The sequence below is a fragment of the Aedes aegypti genome, chromosome 1 (genome assembly GCF_002204515.2).
Source record: "Aedes aegypti strain LVP_AGWG chromosome 1, AaegL5.0 Primary Assembly, whole genome shotgun sequence".
Classification (NCBI taxonomy): Eukaryota; Metazoa; Arthropoda; class Insecta; order Diptera; family Culicidae; genus Aedes; species Aedes aegypti.
In genome coordinates this window covers 150,603,465-150,627,276 of record NC_035107.1, presented here as the reverse complement: position 1 = coordinate 150,627,276, position 23,812 = coordinate 150,603,465, and the positions used below count along the sequence as shown (strand labels likewise).

The following is a 23,812-nucleotide window of genomic DNA, read 5'->3' as shown; positions in this document are numbered from 1 at the left end:
AATGCACCCATACCCATACCTTAGTGTAGATGTAGTTGTGAACCTTAGAGGTCATATATAGAACAAACGTACATGTACATGTAGTCTGGAGCATTTTCACCAGTTGTCAGTCGTCCCAACTAATGGGTCGGATTCGCTAGTTGGAAGAATTGTTTTTTTTTTTTAATCATTTAATTTTGAGATAGTTTCAGGCTATTTTTGGTAGAAATGATACCTAAATATATTTCAACCACCCATACCAGCTATATCAGTAAATGAAGCTGTTCAAATAAACCTTATTTTAAAGAATAAGCTAATAAGTACTATCAATATACATGCTTAATAAGCATTGACTTTTGTTTTCAATCATACTCCTGTTTGAAGGGCCAACAACGAATGACGGACCCGTAAACGCGAAACGCGCAAGGGAAAAAGAATCTCCTTCCAGGACTAAGTTCACACAAACAGTCGTACAACGAGCCCTTGCTTGTCAGAAAGATTAAATTCGGGACTACGAAGCTGCTGATGTTTTCTTCGGTTTTCTGTGAGAAAAACAAGGAGAGATATATTTTTTGCTTTTTTTTTCCACGCACACGATGACAGTTCCTTACGAGGTTTTCCGTAAGTGCGAGTGCTTTGTAAATCTCTTTTTGTTTCGTAGTCGCGAATAGATGGGAAGAAGAGACCGACAAATCGTCGCCAGCAAACGAATCAAAAGAGATGATTTGCCGTTGTGTTGGTAAGACTGGTGCAACGTCCAATTCGAAACTGCTGGTTGGCTTGCGATGATTTTGGCGACGGTTTCACCGGTGACGATTACAAAACGTCGCCTTTTATAAGGTGCAAAATTTACAACACTACGAAACTAATTCACGCGACCTAAACTGTCACTGTGGTAATAATATGAATTTCATCAAAAACATTTTTTTTTCGAATCACCACTCTGGGCTTCTCGAAGCGCACTGCCTGAAAACCGAAAAAAACAACTTCCACTTAGGCGATGTGAAAACCGAACCCGCTTGCTAAGCTTCTCGAGACGCACTTTTGGAAGGCATAATATACGCAAAAATTCGATAAATCATGAGTATTTATCCACCTAAGTCATTCAAATCCAGTAAAACACTCACCAATATCAGGTATATTGATAGTATTAAGGTTATTCTTCAAAACAAGACTAATTTAACCGGTTGAAATATATTTGAGTCATGAAACTGAACGGGGTTCCACCAATCGTTTTAGCACATCGTTTCAAAACGTTTCCCAAAAAATAACAGATTTATAATAAAACAAAATTGGATAACAATATTAAAATATTACTATGTGACGCCCAATAGTTACTTAATTTTGATACACTTATTTTGAAAACAAATTGTTACGCCATTGTGAAAATCAAAATATTGTTCAAAAATAAACAATTTTTTTTGCTTTATACCATGAAGATTATGTGGTAAATATAAAGTACAATAATTTTGTCGGAAGAATTTCTCGTTTTGACATACGATTTTATTCAAAAAATAGTGTAAGAATTTTCCAAATCCATCGACCAGTTATTGAGCTACATCGTAACGAACAAACACCAAAATTTTAATTTCAACAGAAAGTATCCTTGATGTAGCTTTATGTGCCTGATATTTCTTGGTGAGTACAAATGTTAAATTGAAACAAACTTTTTCAAAAGGCTCAAAATTCTGGTTCTAACATTTTGTATTCCAGCTGATAATTGTGGCTATTTTAATTCCGTTCACATCATTTCAGGAGAGGTACAACGAATAAGAATAATAAAAAGGCCAGACAACTCATAAATATTTCATCAAATCGTTCTTTATGAGCGCCCTTAACTGTATGCATAAATGATGGATGTGATACATTTTTAACGCTTGCAATAAAGTGAACCGAGTGAAACTGGATAACTGGAAAAGCACTTTCAACCTTCGTTTTTCCACATCCATCTGGTAAGTTTGTTGACAATTTTGATCTTCCTATGATAGCTTACGTCACGGACGTACTACGTATTTTTTGTCTTGAATTTACCACAACACCAACCAAAAACGTGTGCAATAGCTAGTGACTGGAAGTTTCTACGTTGTGCTGAATGATTGATAATGTTTACAAGATACGTTTTCACGTGAATGCTATACAGATTGAAGATGTGGTATAAAGTTCGTCGGAGGCGGAACCGGTAAAAATTGCTATTACATTTAACCTGGCATCAAGGTCTTGTACTACGTATGAAAACACATTTGAAGTGTATGTGTTGAAGGAACTGGTCCTCGGTTCAGTTGGATTTAAATTGACTGGAAAAACGGCATAAAATGGACGGTGTCTAACTTTCAGGTTATTATTTTGCAATTCAAATTATTCAAATATCGACACAAATTGCCAAATGAAAATATTTATGTTTAGGAAGTGCTGGCTTCGAAACCGGCTTGCTAATTGAACTAACTTGGAATGGACCGTCGAGTTAGGAAGGTATAGGTGTACAAAACACGAAATCAGTGTAACTGCAGTTCAACAAACCATTGTAATTATTTATTTTTTGTGTAACATCCCACTAGATCAGAGCATGCTTCTCAGATTAGTGTTTTGTGAGCATTTTCACAATTAATAATTTAGAGCTTTGTATTGCCGATTAAATGATCACAAAAAGACACCAACACGTTAAATACTTCCAGTCGACGATTTGTCCTCTAAAGGAAGCACCATACTAGACAACGGGTCAGCATTAGCAATGAGCGATTTTGAATCGATGGTCGAACATCAATTTTTGGTTTCGATTAATCGATTTTTTGAGTCGATGTTAGGATCACTTAAAATCGAATAAATCGATTTTCTTCATTCGTTTTTTTGTTTCGGATCAAAAAGATGAAATTGATTAGAATTTGTTCATGAGTTGATGAATCATAAACCTAGTTTTGAATCATCCTTAAAGCACCTAATAGACAATTTTAATTTATAACTTTATTTAATTGAAGGAATTTAATAATCAAATGCAATTGCATTTGGTCTAATTTTGAGAGCTTGTTTTGTAAATTTTCATATGAGCTTATAAATTGAATCGATTCAAAAACATTGATCCAAATGCTTCAATTAAATCGGCGAATCGATTCGACAAGTCGAATTTGAATCGATTAAGTAACATCGATGTTTTTGTCAAATTTGTCCATCGTTGGCTAACATGCAACACCCAGTGACATAATCACAACAACGTTACTCACGAAAAGTTTTCCGAAAAATCCTCGACTGGCGTGATTTGACCCTCAGCTTGATCTTGCCGATTAGCTGCTATGGTTATTTGTGCTTCATGTGAAACGCGGTTGTTTTGCAGTAGAACATAAATAGCAGCCTGGAAAACTATGATCAATTCTTCTTCTCAGGAGCTCTCTTTTTGCCTGCCGAACAGTTGGTGAAGCATGCAACATGGAAATCTACCTCATACCGTGGTGCATCAATACCCGGACGCTTAAGGTGCCACTAATTTTCTTACTTCAATATTAGCGTGTTGTTTTAGAAAATCCTCGATGTAATATTACTTGATAGATTGTTTCAAGCCAGATCTTCATGAAAGTGATGAAATTTTTGATAAAAATCATGATTTTAACACAAAAATTAATCAAATATTGAAGCATGTCTTGTCTTTAAATCCGGACACCTTAGACAAATGATGTCTTTAATTCCGGACACTTTTGGATCGAAATCCGGACAAAGGTGTTATAGCATGCAATATCCGTTAAATTTCAATGAAAATAATGTCAACACGCAATTAAATAACAATCTTTAATAAACTTGATGTCCACGATTGTCCCACAATGGCAAAACAAATAACACGTTTGTAATTAAACTGGTTTGATTACCTGAGCTGAAGCACGCGTAGCTTGAACTGCATTCGACGCGGCTCGAACAACTATTATTGAAAATAAATACAATATATCCAATAATCAATTGCACTCCGAATACTCACTACACACGGAGACGGAATTCAACTCAATTTTGGGTTGTTTCAACGCAATTCCGTAGTTGAGCCCAATAACTCAATTTTGGCTAAATTTCCAAGGTCCCCACTAGGTAGTTTGGCTTTAATTCCATTAGAAAAATATACTCAATTTTGGGTTGATTGAACGCAAAATTGAGTTCTTTCCACCCAAACATAAGAAAAGTTGCATTTACCCAAATTTGGCTTATTGGGCCAAAGTACCCCCATTGGGTAGATGCAGCTCTCTCTATTTTTGACAACATTCGTGTGAGAGAAAGAGAAAACCGAGAGATTTTGGGTTGAAACTATAATCGATATACTTAATTTTGGGTAAAGTAAACTCAAAAATTAGGTAAAAATATTTCTCCGTGCACTATCCACAGTTGTTTTTCAAATTTTCACTTATTTCTTCTTTCGGGAATCTCACTTACACTAGTAAAACGGTGGTCCATTACACGATGCCCGGATCTGAAAACACTGGCTCATAATCCCGGACAGTCTTTTTGCACACCGATAAATGTATATTTCCAATTTATTTAATGATAGTGGAGCCACCGAATTTCCAAAATATCTTCTTTTGAAGAGTTTTGGATAAAAATTCTATAAAGATATATTTTACTAACTTTTACTTCAAACAAATGTCGTTCGCGCTTGCATCGATCGTTCAACTCGAGATGAAGTTAAATCGCGACGAAATGACGTCCAACATGAACAAATAATTTGTTTTTATTTTTATTAATTATTTAGCAGTGGTAACTAGATCAGAAAAAAATGTAAAATGATCAGCATTGTTTATTTAAAAGGGGATGAATGAAAACCAGACATATAATCATTTAATTTTAACTGTAATTAATTAATATAATTAAAGTGTCCGGATATTGGTACCGTCCGGATTTTGATTCACCACGGTAATGATGAATAACTATTTACGTTTTTAAGGGGTCTTGTATGGACCGTGGTCATTGGTCAGACCCTCCTCTCCCCCCATAAATGGCCATGTGGTTGATGGGCAGCCCCTAATATGTACCGTTAAGTCACCAGTCACCGTGCGGCCTCCATTAACCGTGCACATATACAAATTCCCACAGAATATCCTTACAATTTTCACAAATTATTGGTTTGTCAGTTAAATAAGATAAAACTGATGAAATGAAGTAGTTCTTGTCACAAGGCATTTTGAAAAACCTAGTTTATGTAGTCAAAATCATGTGAATTCTGTTTAATAATGGGATTTTTCAACACTCTTAGTAGAAACGCCAAAAATTCACATTTTTCATTTAAACGTTAGAGTATATTTTTTGTTATAATTTCAACAAGTTTTCGCTGTAGATACTACTAGTAACACGCATATCATTGTATAAGCCATGAAATTTTATGTAAATTATATTTTTTATTGATTTTCTGTCGAAACACAATGCACGGTGGATGGACCCTTTCAAATTTGTATGTATGGTTCCTATTACCGTGCCTTAGTGTAAAATATATGAAATTATTAGATAATATTGGATTTATTGATATGTCGTGATTTAATTACTTCATATTAAGATTTTGAGCGAATATGAAATGGTTTGGACAATACAGTCAAACCTCCTAAAACTATTTCAATGAAAAAAATAATATTTTAGCCACTTTTTCAGCTTTTTATGGTTTTACATTAAGATGTGAATACCCTTAAAAATGAACACTACTAGCAATATAATGGCTCTACCAACAACGTTTTTTCAACAAACAAAATTTAATCATGTTGGAAACTATACGCACGGTACATGGAGCAATAACGTGCACGGTAAATGGTGACATAGAACGGTACGAGGTGACCTTAACATGACATTTGTAAACATAATGTTTGAGTAATTTTTTGTTATGCATAACTAATTTTAGTTTTTTCCCTGAAATATTGTATAATTTCACGCTTCGTAGTGGTATTCTAGTTTGCTTTATATTATTTGGAAAAAATATATGATTTTCTGAAGTGTAGATTTTTCTTAAATTGCATTAATTACGTTATTAACATCACCATTGAACTGTATGCAATAAGTAGTAGGGGATATTGTTCTTACTGAAATTTTTTCTGTGTTGTTGCTGGTTTCAAAAACACTGAACATCTACCAATGTGTGAGCCCGAGTTTGGTCGGAGAAAGTTGCTTTAACTTGTGGATAGACCAACAAGAAGTACAGTGAGAGGCAAAATAAAGTGCCCACCTTACCAGTTTTCGAATTTCTCTCATTGATTTGGTTCAAATTAAAGTTAACACACCTAAATCTTTTGTGATATTTTATTTTTGATGTTCTTTTAAAGTTGCACTTACGAAATTTTGATAAAAAAAAGAATTTTACTTAAAGAAAAAGAAAATCAATTTGTATTGAAAAAAAAGTAGTGACAAAAATAAGTGCCCACTTCCTTCTTGGCCCCAGAAAAGATGATTTAAGAAAAATAAAAAGCAATTTAATAGTTAATGTGTCCTCCTTTGGCCTTAAGGACTTGCTGGAGGCTCTTCGGCATGCTTTTCACCAGGTTTTGTAGGTGTTGTGGATCTAGTTCTTCCCAGGCGCGCTCCAAGGCTTCAAAATAATTATTTTTGTTGGTAACACCAGTTTTTTCAACCCTGGCATCGAGAATCGCCCACAAATTCTCGATGGGGTTGAGGTCTGGGCTTTGTGGAGGCCATTCCAGCGGTTTAATCCGACAAGACCGGAAGAAAGACTTGGTCTTCTTTCCAGTATGCTTCGGGTCGTTGTTCTAGAGAAATATGAATTTCTCTTCAAGGCCCGTCTGGAAGCGAAACCTCCAGATTTTCCAGCAAGATGTTAATGTAGGAATCTGCCGTCATTATTCCGTCGATTTTCACGACGCTTCCTACTCCACTCCATGAAAAACACCCCCAGACCATCACATTTCATCACATCACACTTCCATGCGTCACCGTTCCTTGGATGTGGCGCTCCTGAAGCTCGAGCTGTCTAACCGAGAGCGGCGGGCTCGTGTGTGATGCAGAGCACCACATCCAAGGAACGGTGAAGCATGGAGGAGGAAATGTGATGGTCTGGGGGTGTTTTTCATGGAGTAGAGTAGGAAGCGTCGTGAAAATCGACGGAATAATGACGGCAGATTCCTACATTAACATCTTGCTGGAAAATCTGGAGGTTTCGCTGATCCAGACGGGCCTTGAAGAGAAATTCATATTTCTCTAGAACAACGACCCGAAGCATACTGGAAAGAAGACCAAGTCTTTCTTCCGGTCTTGTCGGATTAAACCGCTGGAATGGCCTCCACAAAGCCCAGACCTCAACCCCATCGAGAATTTGTGGGCGATTCTCGATGCCAGGGTTGAAAAAACTGGTGTTACCAACAAAAATAATTATTTTGAAGCCTTGGAGCGCGCCTGGGAAGAACTAGATCCACAACACCTACAAAACCTGGTGAAAAGCATGCCGAAGAGCCTCCAGCAAGTCCTTAAGGCCAAAGGAGGACACATTAACTATTAAATTGCTTTTTATTTTTCTTAAATCATCTTTTCTGGGGCCAAGAAGGAAGTGGGCACTTATTTTTGTCACTACTTTTTTTTCAATACAAATTGATTTTCTTTTTCTTTAAGTAAAATTCTTTTTTTTATCAAAATTTCGTAAGTGCAACTTTAAAAGAACATCAAAAATAAAATATCACAAAAGATTTAGGTGTGTTAACTTTAATTTGAACCAAATCAATGAGAGAAATTCGAAAACTGGTAAGGTGGGCACTTTATTTTGCCTCTCACTGTACATTTCAGTGTCAGTCTTGGCGTTGGTACATAGCAGAAGGTACCAATTGCTCAAGGCTTCTAGAAATAGAAAACGCTGTCTTTTCCAACAGCTCAAAAGCTGTCGTGGGTGGCTTCTAGCGCAACACGCATTCATTGGTAATAACAGTGGGATCCACAATCCAGAAGTTTAAAAACACCAGACGTTGGTATACTATGTACTGAAATTTGGTGAGATCGTTTGTAATAGATACTCAATATTTTAATTTTTGATCAAATTGCACACAAATTTCACACATATGAATCATATGGTATTCATATTCTGATATTCCTAAGCTATTTTGTATCAACATTATATACAATTAAATAAAAGCGGTCATGCGACTCAAAGGTAAAGGAAGTAGGGTCGATGCACCAATAGCCGCATAGCTAAGAACAAATATTCGTATAAAATCAAAAAATAATTATTATCTTGGTTTTGTGGAAAAAATAGGAAAACTACGAAAACTCATATGTTTGTATTAATTATCGCTTGTGCCACTATAGGAACACATGTGCCTTGCCTATAGTAGCACTATTTATAATTTCTGTTCCTATAGTAGCACTAGCTTCACGGCGTAAGCAAAATACGAATCAAAATATGTAGTAGTTTTACGAAACTTTTATATTTTTCTTTTAAAGTGTGGATCAAAAGCATTCGATTGATGTAAAAAAGTTCTTAATTCATCAATTATTTTGTTTAATTTCAAATATATTCTGTTAGTAGTGATACTATAGGAACAATAGGTTTACTATAGGTACAAGGGAGCTAAAATTGTAAGCGAAACTTTTTATTTAGATCATTTTTTTTTTGAACAAAATCATGCTGTGTATCAATGGTACTTATATAAATAGGTCCTGACCTTCATGTCAAGAAATATTTTGCTTCGATTTATAGCAAAACGGCCGTAAAAAGCCACTAGGGCGACTATAGGGGACTGTCTACTAAAGGAACACTGACCCTATATAGAAGATTTTTACAAATGATTGAAATTAACAGGTGGATAGGCGTCGCAAGGGAGCGCCAAGATTGAAATTTTATTAGGTGGTGAAAATTGAGCAAACCATTTTAATGTCAGTAAGCATCAAAGCGTACTGTATTCTACCTCTCCCCCCAACAAAACCTCTCTAACATAAATAATTTAACCTTTCGGTCGTCGTGCGAATTTTTGTTACCCGAGTAGTCGCGCGTAGTACTTTGTACAACACCCTTAATTTTGCGAATATCCCAGGAGTCTGACCACTTAGAAAGATGACGTCTTCGGCAAAACTATTCACTAGCTCAAGGGCTATCATTACTTTAGCCAAGAAATTCGGGATTTTGCCACTAGGCGGCGCTAGTGAGCATGAAACATTGGTTTCGCAAATATCTCAGTATCCTGACCTCTTAGAATGATGGCGAAGACGCTATCTTTAAAAGTGGTCAGGCTCCTGAGATATCTGCAAATAAAAGTTTCATACTCCCTAGCGCCGCCTAGTTGCAAAATTTTGAATCAACTAGCGCGAAGAATGATGGACCTAAACTTACTAAACAACTTTGCCGAAGACGCCGTACTTCTAAATGGTCAGGATCCTGAAATATCTGCAAAACAAAAGTAAAACTTCTATGCCCACTAGTGCCACCTAGCGGTCAAATTCCAAATTAAATGAGGTACCACCTCCAGAACAACTTTACTAAAGGCCCCAAGCTTCTATATTATCTGGATTTTGAGATATACCGATTTCAAACTGTGGTTTACTCGAACCGTATATAGTGCGTTCATTATTATACGAATTCCATATACGTTTGTTGATTTTACCGTATTATAAAGGGCCGTACCGTAAATAAAAACTATCGAGTATTGTGCTTAAGAAAATTCTTGAGGAATACATTTTGGTTTGGTGTCGACAGATATCTTTGTTGCAAAACGATAGCACATAAACCACAACTGTTGTACCGTCAAGCTACCATTCACCGTGCATTAAAAAAATCTGCACATCAAAAATTTATATATTTTTTCCGAACTTGAATACCACTACGAAGCGTGCAGTTACACCATAATTCAGGGAAAAAAAAAATCAGTGAATCATAACAAAAAATTACTCAAAAAGTGTGTTTACTAATTTCATGTTAAGGTCGCCTCGTACCGTTCTATGTGCACCATTTACCGTGCGTATAGTTTTCGTCATGATTTAATTTTGTATCTTGAAGAAACGTTGTTGGTGGAGCAAATATGTTGCTGGTAGTCTGTGCACTCATTTTTAAGGGTATTCAAATCTTATTTTACAATAAAAGCCATAGAAAGTTAAAAAATCATTATTTTTTCATCAAAATCGTTATAGGAGGTTTGACTGTATTGTACAAATTATTTCATATTCGCTCAAAAACTAAATATGAAGTAGGTTATTCACGATATAACAATAAATCCAATACTACCCAATAACTTCAAACCTTTTATACTAATGCACGGTAATAGGAACCATATATATTTATAAGGGTCCATTCACCGTGCATTTGTGTTTCGACTGATAGGTACACAAGAAAAAAAATTTGCATAAAATCTTAAGGTTCATACGATGAAACACATCTTACTAGCAGTATCTACAGCGAAAACTTGTTGAAATTATGAAAAATTTAATACTCTAACGTCAAAATGAAAAATGTTAATTTTTGGCGTTTCTACTAAGAGTATTGAAAAATTAAACAGAATTCACATGATTTTGACTACATAATCTAGGTTTTTCAAAATATTTTGTGACAAGAACTACTTCATTTAATCAGTTTTATCTTATTTTGCTGACAAAAGAATAATTTGTGAACATTGTATGAATATTCTGTAAATTATTTTATTTATATGTGCACGGTGAATGGAGGCCGCACGGTGACTGGTGACTTAACGGTACAAAGTCCAACAGCGCGACAGCCCGAAGCTTAAAACAATCACGGTCGACGCCTTTTCCTATATTATATACTATTATTTTTGAAATCATGTTTATCATTTTGCACAAATGTTTTTAAATATGGATAACAGTTTTGTTTCCTGTATAACGGAAAAGGAGTAAAATAAGTTTTCATCTCGTTTAAGATAGCGGATAAAGGCGCCTAAGGTTCTCGAGCCAGGACATGAGGAAGAAATGCCTATCTCTCAACCAAAGAAAAAAAACCAATGTGGTGTGCATTAACTTTCTTAACTTCTTCTTTCTGGCGTTACGTCTCTGTCAATTGACCATTTTTGCATTCGTATGTATATCGTGTGGCAAGCACGAAAATACTCTATGCTTAGGGAAGTCGAGAAAATTTCCTTTTACGAAATGTTCGTTGGTCGATAGTATTTGAACAATTCGAACCCACGAGCTTCAGCTTGGTCTTGCTGAATTCACCTCAGGTGCGTGTTGCTCAGGTTTGCGTGCTGCTTAGCTAACTTTTGCAAAATATTTTTGAATGCCTACGAAGTAAAAATATTTCATTGCCTTTCGAATGCGCCATAGGGAGTTTCAATCGGACGGGTACCGTAATCCGGGGTAACATTGATCAGCGGGGTAACATTGATCGGTATGACCCTTCTCGTAAAAAGTTCGATTCATCCTTTATTGATGGAGTATTCTCAAAGCATGAATGGTGCCTCTCTTTCTTACATTCATAAGCTAATAAAAACTAAGGTTTTTGCGAAAATCGCATTTCGTTCATGCGTAAATTTGTCAACTTTTTTAATCAATGATTTTTATTATTATGGATGACACTACTGAAGATTCATGTCTCACATGAGTTCTGCAAATGGTATGAGCATAGAAAATGTGGTTGTTACAAAAAATGACATCGCCAATAACGATTCCGTTGTCAAATCTCTTATAAGTTTATTCAATTAAGCTACATTAACGAACTACTATTAAGAATGCAGAATTTCCTTAGTAAATTGCCTACCTTTAGGCATATTCCGCGGTTCAAAGTGTTTTTATTTTTGAAATAACTCAAAAAGTAAATGACTTCTAAGAGTTTGGTCTTCATGTTCGGCTTCAGGGGCCATGATTTAAGTAAGCAACGGCATTTCCAATATCACCGAATGTTGTTTACATGGGTAATCAATGTTACCCCAGATCAGCTAAATCAAAAAATCACTTAAAACATTTATTTAAACTTAGTTAAATCTTTCGAAAACCGAAATACAGTGTACAGTCACGTGCGGTGGGTGCCAGTACTTGTTTTAAAAATATAAAACTTGCCACATTTGCATTCTCAAACAAACAGTTTAAGAAATATCCCAAAACCTGATCAATGTTACCCCGGATTACGGTAATCATGAATGAAAATTTGAACTTGGAAATCTTAAGCTTTAATTCCATAAAAAAAAGATTGGAAATCGGTTGAGCTCTTCGTCGAAAGTTATGATTTTTTTTTTAAATAAAAATCTAATGCCCTGAGACCTACAGTAGTGTGTGCCGATGAAAAATGACAGATTTTTTATTTTCAAAAAAATGTATCTCAAAAACTAAAAAACATACATCGCTGAAAATTTGACAGTAAACGAAAAATTTTCTGAACTTTCAAGAAAAAATGAGAACAGCAATAGCCCCTTTGGTCCCGAGGCCTTCAAAACACAAAAAACGGAAATTATTGTTTCTTTTTTCATGTAAAAACATTTTTTGTGAAATTTTATATTTTTCCTGAAAAGTCAAAGTTTTTAGCTTTCATATTGTTTCAAAAGATTGAAAATCGGTCAAACGGTTCAAAAGTTATAATGGTTTTAGAAATAAAAAAATAATTTTGCAAACGCTATTTTTCTGGTCACCTTATTTCGGAAATGGTCACCCTAATCAAAAAATCCAAAAACATGTGTATCCTTATTTCAGATAAGGAACAAAATATCAAATTTTCACGGAGTTCGGTGACCCACTAGATCGGTTTTTCATGGAATGGCTTTATATATATATATATATATATATATATATATATATATATATATATATATATATATATATATATATATATATATATATATATATATATATATATATATATATATATATATATATATATATATATATATATATATATATATATATATATATATATATATATATATATATATATATATATATAATATATATATATATATATATATATATATATATATATATATATATATATATATATATATATATATATATACATAGCAATTGAAAATTTTTTAGGGATAAGAAATTATGCTGATATTAATGTTGTTAAGCAATTCTTATTTACAGTCAACTCTCCCTTACTCGATTTTCTGTATCTCGATAGTACATAGTAAAAGTAGGTTATCATGGCTAATTCGATAGTCCCTTGGATCGCAGTTTTGTTTTCACTCGATACCTCCCTAACTCGATGGTCTCTTCAATATCGAGTTATGGATAGTTGACTGTATTAGTTTAAACTTGCTTGATAGCCTTTAAGAAATATTTTATTTGTTTTGTAAAATATTATGTTTATATAAGTTAATATAAGTCAACATTTTCTTCGTAGATCATTTTTTTATGTTTAAAAATTTAGAGGAGTATATGCTTTTACATTACAGGGTGATATCTTCTCCGGATTAAACGATGGTATTCTAAGTAGAGCCGAAGCTCTGGCTGCAGTAGATATTGGAAAGCACCAGAGCAGTCACCCACACTCGCAAATGACATCGCAACTGAAGCATGACGTTATGTACCACCACAGCATGAGTGCTCCACCACAAAGACCGCTACAGGTGAGTGGTTATTAGTAAGTACATAGAGTAGAACGATCTAAAGGGGTTGGAAAACTTCCCCTAGTCGATACATGTCGTCTCTCTCGCAGACTGACAGCAGGCTGAATACAAAACACTGCTATCCAATTAGTCGCAACATTCGTCTCAAATCATAAAATTACCCGGAAAACACTTATCGCTTCGCAAATAGCAAATGCTCTTCCCTGTAAATCGTACGGTAACAGGCCTTTAGTTTTTCACCCTCTTGCAAAGTGTCGATTTTTTCTATCAAAATGTATAGGGACAGAAGTTGTATTATTTTGAGACGATGACAATTATAAAAAAAAAGAAAAAAATGTAAATAACTCAAGCTTGCTTTTTCATAAACACGAAAATTGTCCGTGAAACCGGTAACATTTCCCCTACATTGTCGTACTAGGTGAACAAATAGAGTTCTCACCAAGAAGAAAATCTCTGGAAGGAGCACACGTTCACTTCAATAATAAAGCAGCGATTCTCAAACTCGACATTTATGAACCCTGCAAATTCGAACAACCATTATAGGTACTGTGAATCATTAATGGTTCAACAAGTGGTAAATACACATGTTTTCAACATGGATCACAAGCAATCGTTTTATACACACATCTTACTATTTTCTTATAAAAATAGCATTGGGCATTCTTATACATTTAAGATCATTTGAATTATCCGACGCTTCCATTAGTGAATGCATTTTTTATTGTTTAAAGATACTTTGGTCCAACTGTATTTATTTGTTTCAGTTGGCACCCGATCCAAGTAGTCTTTGCATAATTCACCGCCGGTTTTGTAAAACAGTAGACTTGTTGTGGTCACAAACTGCTCGCCATGACTTGAACAAATTGCCGAGCCGATTAGAAATCTTTCTTGACAAGTTCTGCAAAAAAACTTTGATTTGTTAAATTCATCTTCAGCAGAGAATGTTTCACACAAACCTACTTCTACTATAAATATCAATATTATCTTGAAAAAAAAAAATCAAACGGTAAATCACCATGTAAAATGTATTGCATTTCTCACATTACCTAATAAAATGTTGTATCTCTCAAAATAAGAAAAGTTAATTATAGGAGTTTTTTCGGCTTTCATAACTATTGTCAATTTCTGGAATAATGTACGATTGTAGCCATTGGGCACCACTGATCAGCATAAAGCGCAGCGAACAATTTTGATGTTTCATTTTACTATCATAACACTTGTTCTTGCAGCATTGACAAGCAACCTGCAAGTATTAGCATACGACGAATCTCCAGAGTGTTGCCACGTGATCAACACGCGACTCCTCACGACTGGTAGATTGAATTGAGGTGATATTCGGTTTCAATTGATATTTATTGTTATATCCTACTACGTTTCCCGGATCCTGAAAGGAACGCGGCGTCAATTAAAGTAATTACTAAAACCGACCTTTGATGAGATAATATCATAAGCTGTTGCGAAAATTTCACGGTAAATTTTCTCTGTCGACCACCAATCAATTTTCGAATGAGCCGATCCACGTGCACAGAGTGTGTCACGTAGAAGTATTTTCCATCCACATACTCTATCTATAAAGTCGGACAATATTTCTATATATTTCTTTTTATCTTATTGAAAATCACAATTTTGAATGACATATGTATGTATTTGAAAAAAATGTGTTTTTTTTAACGGATATCATATGTGTAAAAAAGCGCACTAAGATGTTAATAAGGTCTTTATAATCTTCTTCTTATTCTTAGAGTTACGTCTTTAATGGGCAAGGTCTACTTTCCAGAATAAGTTCTACAAACACATTTATTAACTGAGAGCAGACTTCTTTTTATTGCATTTGTATCCATTCAGACAGGTATTTTTTGGTGTTTTTGATAAATTAAATATACTTCTCTGAAATTTTGAAATAAATGTCTTTTATCTAATATTGTTCTATGTTGCCGAAAAATCTGAGCTTGCGATTGATTTTTTGCGCTTAGAGTTGTTAGAGCTCAAAAATTGAACTATGAAACATAGTTTTCCGTTATATCATAATTCTCGGGCATCGTATTATAAAAATATCTCTACTAGAGTATGTGTTTGTTATATTTTTATCAGCAAAAAAATTTTACCCAACATGATGCTTAAGAAAAATGTCAAACTCGTTAAAAAAACTTTTTTTTCACTAATTGTGTTTTAGTTCTCCAATAACTCGAAAACAGTTTTCTGTGGAATTTTGACGTTCTCGAAAGAGGTGTATATTTTATCAAAATGAACAACTTTGCAAAACATGCCAAGTCTCTAGAACGTCACAGTAACAAGTTAGATTGTTGCTCCACCTATGCAGACAATTTGGAGTGGATGGTCCTCGTTGTTACAACAAATTTTGCCAAAGACGCCATATACCGGAAATACTTCCTTTCCGAGTTATCAATTTTGTCCCACCAGATTGCGTCCCTGGCCCATAGTGCCATGGTTTTGAATGTAGCCGAGCCTCTGGGAAACACTCATTATGCGATACAACAAATAACACTGTGAAACGAAACTTTTATAGGTCAAGTTGGGACATTCTGGACGTATAAGATCCATTTTGGGTTTCGTTCAGTAACCCCGATATTTGGTTCTGAAATCTAAATCCATACTTAAAAAAAAGTAAAATCGGTTAGGTTTTCTTTTTTATGTGATGTTTGACTTTCTCTTTGGGTTATTTTACATACAATCATTGGGTTGTGTCTTATGAAATCATATTTATTCGATAAAAAACATAGAAAGCCTTTCTGATCATTTGAATATAGGTGACCATTTAAAATCTAGTTTTAGAACCCCGTTTTTGATGCCAAAAAAATGATTTTTATCATTAGAAAACACCCATTACATGCATGCAACAACTAATACTGTTTTAGCAAAATGAAACTTGTCCCACCAGATTGCGTCCCTGGCCCATAGTGCCATGGTTTTGAATGTAGCCGAGCCTCTGGGAAACACTCATTATGCGATACAACAAATAACACTGTGAAACGAAACTTTTATAGGTAAAATTGGGACATTCTGGACATATAAGAGCCATTTTGTGTTTCGTGTAGTAATATCGGGGTACGGAATTTGAATTCATATTTTCCATAAAATATGTATGAAGTCTTGAAGAAAATTCTCATCACGAGAAGTATAAAATCCAATTGATTCGTGAAGGTAAATCTATCGGAAGCAATTTTTTTTATTATTTTAATGTAATCGATCATTGTGCTAAAACTCAGATTTAGTAACAATGTTCTTTTTATTTTTGAGATTCTCCACAGTATGCATCTAGGATTCTCCACCAGAATGCTTCAAGGATTCTCCACAGATTCCTGACAGAATTCTCAACAGAGTCCTTCCAGGATACTCAATAGAGTCCATTCAAAAATCAAAACAGAATCCTTACAAGATTCTTATCAGAATTCACCCAGGATTTCGATGAGATCCTTCACATATTGGCAACAGAGAATCCTTCCAGAATTCTTATCATAAGATACTTTGCGGTTTTCACTTTCATGATCGAAAGCAACTACCTGTGAAAGAAAATCTGAGGTTCATGAAAGTTGCATGAAAACCCCTTTTAAGGCGGAAATAATGAAGCGATATAAAATCGAACAGTGACAAAAACGAGAGCTATAATTTATTACTACGTCAACATTAAGTATATATGAGTAAACCCGCATTACTATGAGTACCAATTTAGGATGTGTTGGACTATTTCAATTGGACACAATGCTCATGCTATATTTCCCTTGGCAATGTTTCCGTGCAGCATTTTAATACGTTCTGCCTTAAAACTAAAATCTTTAATTTGAACGGGGTTGGTGGTCTAACGTTTCTCAACAGGGGATCCGTGGACCCCCGACCATGTAAAAAGCACGCTGAAACGAACACCTCACAGCGAGCCATACGCTATGTCTGAACCAGAAGATTATAAAAATCGAATGTACATCGGATTTTTTCTCGCTAGAAATTAGTATTTGGTCTAGGTTTTCATAATCAGAAGGTTTCAAAATATTCTATCGGTGAAATTTTGATTTTTTTCCACTTTTAAGCTATTTTTCATACTAAAATCTATACAAAACCCGTTTTGTAACCTAAATCTGCCCATACAAAATGTATGGAAAAAAATTTCACCGATAGAATATCTTTCGATTATGAAAATATGGACGGAATACTGATCTTTAGCGAGAAAAAATCCGATGTACATTCGATTTTTATAATCCGCTGGCTCAGTCAAAGCGTGTGCCGTTTTTTCGCCGTTGCCAAGGTTGAGCAACGGTGGTCGTATCGCTATCATTTCTGCTTCCCAAGATTCAATCCCAGGCCCGTCCTTTTCTCATATTTGTAACATTCTTCCTAATAGCTATTTTTCTTTATCCCGCTGCGTAATTATGAAGTAAGCATAGTCAATTCTATCTATCGCTAGAATTGAATAAATCGACTTACCACAGTGACATTCATACGGTCGAATACCTCATCTATCTTCCAAGGTGGGAAATCAACAGGATATTGAACGCGGGGAATGCATTCCTTCCTCTCCCCGATGGGCATAAGGACGTGGCCGGCGTCGTTATTAATCTGGAAATATCAATGGTAGTGTATTGTACATTGAAGATGGTAAAAAAGCGAGAAGTGAGTGATTCTCTGTGAAATATAACTATCCTGATTTCTCACGGAGTAGCAACTAGGAGTGTATGTTCCATCAGTTGATCGTTTTTTTAAACGTGATCGAAAACTAAAATCTTCAAATTAAAACATTAACTAATGGCTTAGTTTGTTTCAAACAAGAAATTCTTGTTTGGAATAACCAATCTTTGGATTGTCTTAAACAAATTTATTGTTTGAATTAAATAAATTAAATCGAAAATTAAATAAGGCATATGAATAGTACAATTCATTATTGTTGTTGTATTGTTGAGTATTGTTCATTAAGATTGTTAGTACTTGTCGTTTAACATGGCCACCAGACTCATAAGGAAGGATTTCGCTTTGAGCGCTTTAACTGAAGTGCACCTGAAACTAAATTTTAGAATAGACAGCAGGGATAAGATTATGGAAAATGTTTATTTTAATACCTGTTCTTGTTCTGAACGAAATACAAGAATAATTGTTAATTTAGTGATGTCCTACAGGTTTGTGCAAAGAATCTTATGATTTGAAGAGACCTAGAACATTACATTAAAATTAGTCTAAAGTTATTCTGGAGCAAAACCATAAATAAGGTTTTGCTCCAGAATAACTTTAGACTAATTTTAATGTAATGTTCTAGGTCTCTTCAAATCATAAGATTCTTTGCATAAACCAACAAATTAACAACTTATTTCTTTTCAATTTTACGATAAACACTTTCAAACAATAACGATAACTAATGGATCACGTGTCATTCGTGGTCACTTTGTGTTAATTCGGAGAAAACTAACTAATAGATATATTTTGTTGATGAAGAAAAATATCAACTCATTTTTTTAAAGTAATCAAGTAGCGTCTTATTTCAAAACAAACAAAACTTCGTTTAAAACAACATCAATTTTTAGATTGATGCTTACTATTAATCAAGTTTGTTTTAATAAAAATGTTGACTTTCATCAGCAAAAACATAGCTTGGAACGACCAAACTTTGGCTTTGAATTTCATTTAGTTTGTAATGGTTGGCATTTTTCTCGTATACGATTTAGTAGGATGTCCATCAACAATTTAGAAAATAAAAACAACTGAATTAGACTGTTGAGGGCAGTTGAAAATTTTCGTTTGGTTTTTTGTGAAATTTGAAACACTTGGGACGACCCGTAATAAGATTTTTATTACAAAAAAAAAATTTACAACATATTTAAAGTGCACAATCTCGAAAGAAAAATAAACACGAAAAGAACTTTTATTCTTCCAACACACTTCTAAACTAGGGTGAACAGACGGTACATTGTATGCATATTCGACTTTGATACACTCCACTTCAAGGGTGTAAATAGAATTAATGCAATAAATTCATCCCTGTAGAATAAGAAGCACGTTATCTCCGTATATTCAATGAGTTTCTGGCTAATAGAGTGTGTTCAACTTTTCGGAACTTGGGTATCAGTGTTATTTTTTTTCCCAACGTGTAGGTTTATGTTTACACAAAATAACTCGTAGGGACTTTCATTACCTGCGTTTTTGTGTGTCTTTTACTCTGCTTGGTTTGCCTTGCTATCGAATCTCGTAGCAAAGATGTATATTTCTATTATTTAGGCATTTATTTCTATTTGGCGTTTGTCCTGCTTACGGTCGGTGTAATTGTGATTTATAGAACAAATTATCACCCTACTCTAAGGACATATTTGTTTCAATAAAGAGTCGTAGCAGAAGAATTAATAACCATCCTGATGCAAGAAAAGATACTTCTAAACACCCCTCTCAAGGATGTGAAATTGTGAATCAAGAAAATCAAATGACCGTTGACAAATTTATCCAATTTGTGTGTCACCATTTTTCATCGATATATGGAAGAATAGGAATTCAATACCATCAACAAATCCAAAGAACATAGTGACAACGTCCTATATCTAGTGGCCATTAATGTATTGTGATCCGATAATATCTTTCTTTGATAAGGGATACGCCTTCAAAGACGATCATGTACCAGAGAACAACTCTCATTCAGCTGATGTTTCTAGCTTAGGGAGTGAAAATTCGGTAAATCCCATTACTTCTTTCCATTCAATTTGTATTACCACATCGAAAAGCAGATTTATGTAAATCATACACAAAATATCGACCATCAAATCCTTTTTGCATGATGGACGTATGGTCCAGCTTACCGTAGAGCTACTTACTTACCTGATGATAATGCTAATGGAAACGACAAACCAACTAGGGGACCGGACGTATTCTATTGTAATTTGATAAGACTAATATTATTGAATGCTCACTTCGAAACCTACATCAAGTATCGTTCAAGAAATTAGGAAGGAAAGTGATGCAGCAAGAAAATATTTTCACTCTTTGACCTTACGTTTTCCGATCTGAATTGAATCGTTCTTCTTCTTTCTGGCGTTACGTCCCAACTGGGACAAAGCCAGCTTCTCAGATTAGTGTTCTTATGAGCACTTCCACAGTTATTAACTGAGAGCTTTCTTTGCCGATTGACCATTTTTGCATGTATATATCGTGTGGCAGGTACGAAGATACTCTATGCCCTGGGAATCGAGAAAATTTCCTTTACGAAAAGTCCCTCGACCAGCGGGATTCGAACCCACGACCCTCAGCATGGAATTGAATCGTATGATCACTTTGATAACGATTGTAGGCCGAAAGTACGAAAATTAACGAGAAAGTGTGTGTGTGTTTTGTGCTTTAGTAACTTCTGCTACGTTTTCTTTAAAACGTGTATTGAGAGTCCGTTTTGTTTGTCCTATGTTAATTTTGTTACAGTGGACGCATGTAATTTGGTAAACGCCTAATATATATAAACTGTCAATTGGGTCTTTTGTTGAACCTAGGAGAGTTTGGAGTTGGTTGTTTCTACTGGTAAAAACTAACTCAGAACCAACCCTTCGTAGGATTGGGCGTAGCTTTAAAGAAAGTTTTACAGTCGCCTCTCCACATCTCGATATCGAAGGGACCATCGAGATAGGGAGAGATCGAGACAAAGAACAAATTTTTGATGAATACTAGATTGAAAAACACTCCGTTGCCAAGAAAGTAATACACAAACAAACGTCATTTCGCGCTCCTAATTTGTTTTGAATCCCAAAACATTGGTCTAGTAACCTTAGATATTGGTCATATCGACATACGGAGAGAAAATTGAGAACGAAAATGAACAGAAACACATCGAGATATGGAGATATCGAGATAGGGAGGATATCGAGATATGGAGAGTGAAAATGTATGCAGACTGAAGGGACTTGTGAAATCATCGACATAGGGAGAGATATCGAGATGTAGAACATCGAGATGTGGAGAGTCGACTGTAATAATTTACATTCATATACACTACCCATAAAGGCATAACTAGCCCATATGAAAAAAGTAGGCATTGAGAAAATAGCGCTCAAAGGTCGAAGTTTGTTTTCTCATACAAATGCCATATTCATTCAACACAACCGCACAGATATTGCATCTATTGATTAGCGAAAAATATTAACTTGAACATAATTCACGCTTTGCAGTTGCTATGTATTTGGGTTTTAAGTTCATTTGCTTAAGTTAGGGAAAATATAGTTTCTCTTGGTAGCACTACTTAGGAACTCTAGGTCTACTATCTTTGCAAGGAAGCAAAATGGTCGCCCCATAACGCGAGTAGATCACCTTTGCGTGGTGCGTTATGGGGTAAAGAGCTACCAGTGAACCCTAGTCCTGACTGCTTCAAACGAAGAGAACAGGATATTATAGTAATCAAAGGAACAAATTTAGTCCTTGTTACATTTTTAAACCTTGTTGAAAGTGACAAGCCTCGGTTTTTCCAAGTTCCGAGAATGATCTTGAGACAAGGAAAAAAATGAGTCGAATACAACAATTTGTTTTCCACTAGTGCGACTAAGGATACACCGATTCTACACAAGTTGTAAGAATTTTGACATAATTTACAGCTTCAGGGAGTCCAAATTTAGTGGATAGGGATTTTCTTTTATTCCTAAACTTGTTTTGTTACACTGCGGAACACGTTTTTGTCTCCAGCACCAAAACACCGCTATTCACTTAATTAAGGGTTGCTGAATCCATTGCCGTTTTCAGAAATATCATAGCACGTCTAGTTTTTGAGATATTGACTGTTGAAAATGCAAAAAATGATTTTTTCAGCCAACTTGCATGCAAGTTTGCCAGCTTGTAAGGTAATATATTGGCTTAATTTGCCACAGAATTCAAACTTTATGTGTATAACAATACTTATCATCAAAGTTTGTATTACTTTCGATACGGAAAAGTTATTTTTTGATGGTTTAGAGAATTGTTGTATTTTGCCATATAGAAGAAACGAAGAATTTTGTATGGAGACTGCAAGCATGTTGAAAAATCGGTTTAATCAAAATTTAATCGTGCAATTTCAATTAAATTATATCTGAAATGTAAGTACAAGTTATATTTTGCATGCTTGATGGATTATATTACAAAAAAGTTGGATAAATTGTACTTGAAATTTCATGTAAACATCAATAAAACCAGAGTTTTATACAACTTTGGCGACCTGTAGCTAAAAATTGTGACGTGCTGGAACATTTCTGAGAATGGCACCAGATTCAGCAACCCCAAATCTACTAGAGACACATAATTTGATCCTTGAGACACGCAAAAATGTCATTTTTGTTACGCTGTGTTATCAGCATTTCACCATAATGTGTCATTCTGGATTTTCTGGAATGTTATTGCTGAATAATTTCCTGAAATGTTAAATGTTATTTAATAACAAAAAATCAATAACATAAGCTGATCAGTGAAGTACTCATTTTGTTGAAATTTAGTTAACTATATATGAATTCCTAAGGATAATGTAACAAAAAGTTGTAAAATAGGGATTAATTTGTCACAGGTTTATGGTACAACTTAGTTTTTCATATATTTTATACACAACATTAATTTTTACACAGGCAAATATATAGAGAAAATAATTCTTTAATTTAAATTTCAGATGTTCAAACTCGAGGTTTTCTCGTTTTCCCTGTTTTTTCTACAAAACATAATCCCAGGATTTTATGAGAAATTCGTCAAAGTTTCACCACTAATTACTCAAAAACATTGCCAAAAAAGTATGAATATTACGTTTTGGATTCGTCTAAAATCTTGAAAGGAAATTGTCTGTTCGTATCTCCTGTTCACATCTACATTCGCATAGTCGCCCATGGTATAACAATACTTACCAGCAAAATTCGTTTTACTTTCGATGCTCAAAAGTTATTTTATTGTGATTTAGAAAAGTATTGTATTTTGCCATAACGGGTGTCCACTAAAAAATGAGAATGATTTCAATACTTTTCTATCAGAACAAAAACGGCTGCATAGAAATGTCACTTTAGATGAATGAATCGTTGCACTCTCCAGAAAATTTTCATACACTCTATTCCACTTTAACATGTTCAGTCGTGTTCAGCATGCCGTCAAAACAGGAAGAACTGCGCGCGCGTTGTACAATTCTTTCAAGCGAACGAAGATCGTGGAAAAAAATACACGGTGGACCATTTTTGTCGTGAAATTGTTCCGGTATCCACCGTATCCTGGCATGCATGAGAGTAACCCGGAAGAAAGGTTGCGGCCGTCCAGCGAAAATAATGAATGAGAAGACGCTCCGCTCGCTGCGCAACATGTTCAACAACAAGGATTCGGTGAGTCAACGGAAAGCAGCCCGAAAGTTCCATTGTTCGAAGACACTCATCTGCAAGACGCTAAAGAAAGAAGGAATAGTGTGTAGAAAGAAAACC

General features: G+C 34.8%; 1 protein-coding gene across 9 annotated transcripts in view; it reads left to right on the top strand.

Annotated features, from left to right (window-relative positions):
- The window catches only part of LOC5566637 (inhibitory POU protein), a 202,334-nt gene that overhangs the window by 115,486 nt on the left and 63,036 nt on the right, over positions 1-23,812 (top strand). For all 9 annotated transcript variants that reach the window (XM_021850978.1, XM_021850960.1, XM_021850949.1 and 6 more), the window contains exon 4: positions 13,257-13,430. In XM_021850978.1, coding sequence (XP_021706670.1) covers positions 13,257-13,430 — 174 coding nt within the window. The remainder of the gene's footprint in view (positions 1-13,256; positions 13,431-23,812) is intronic.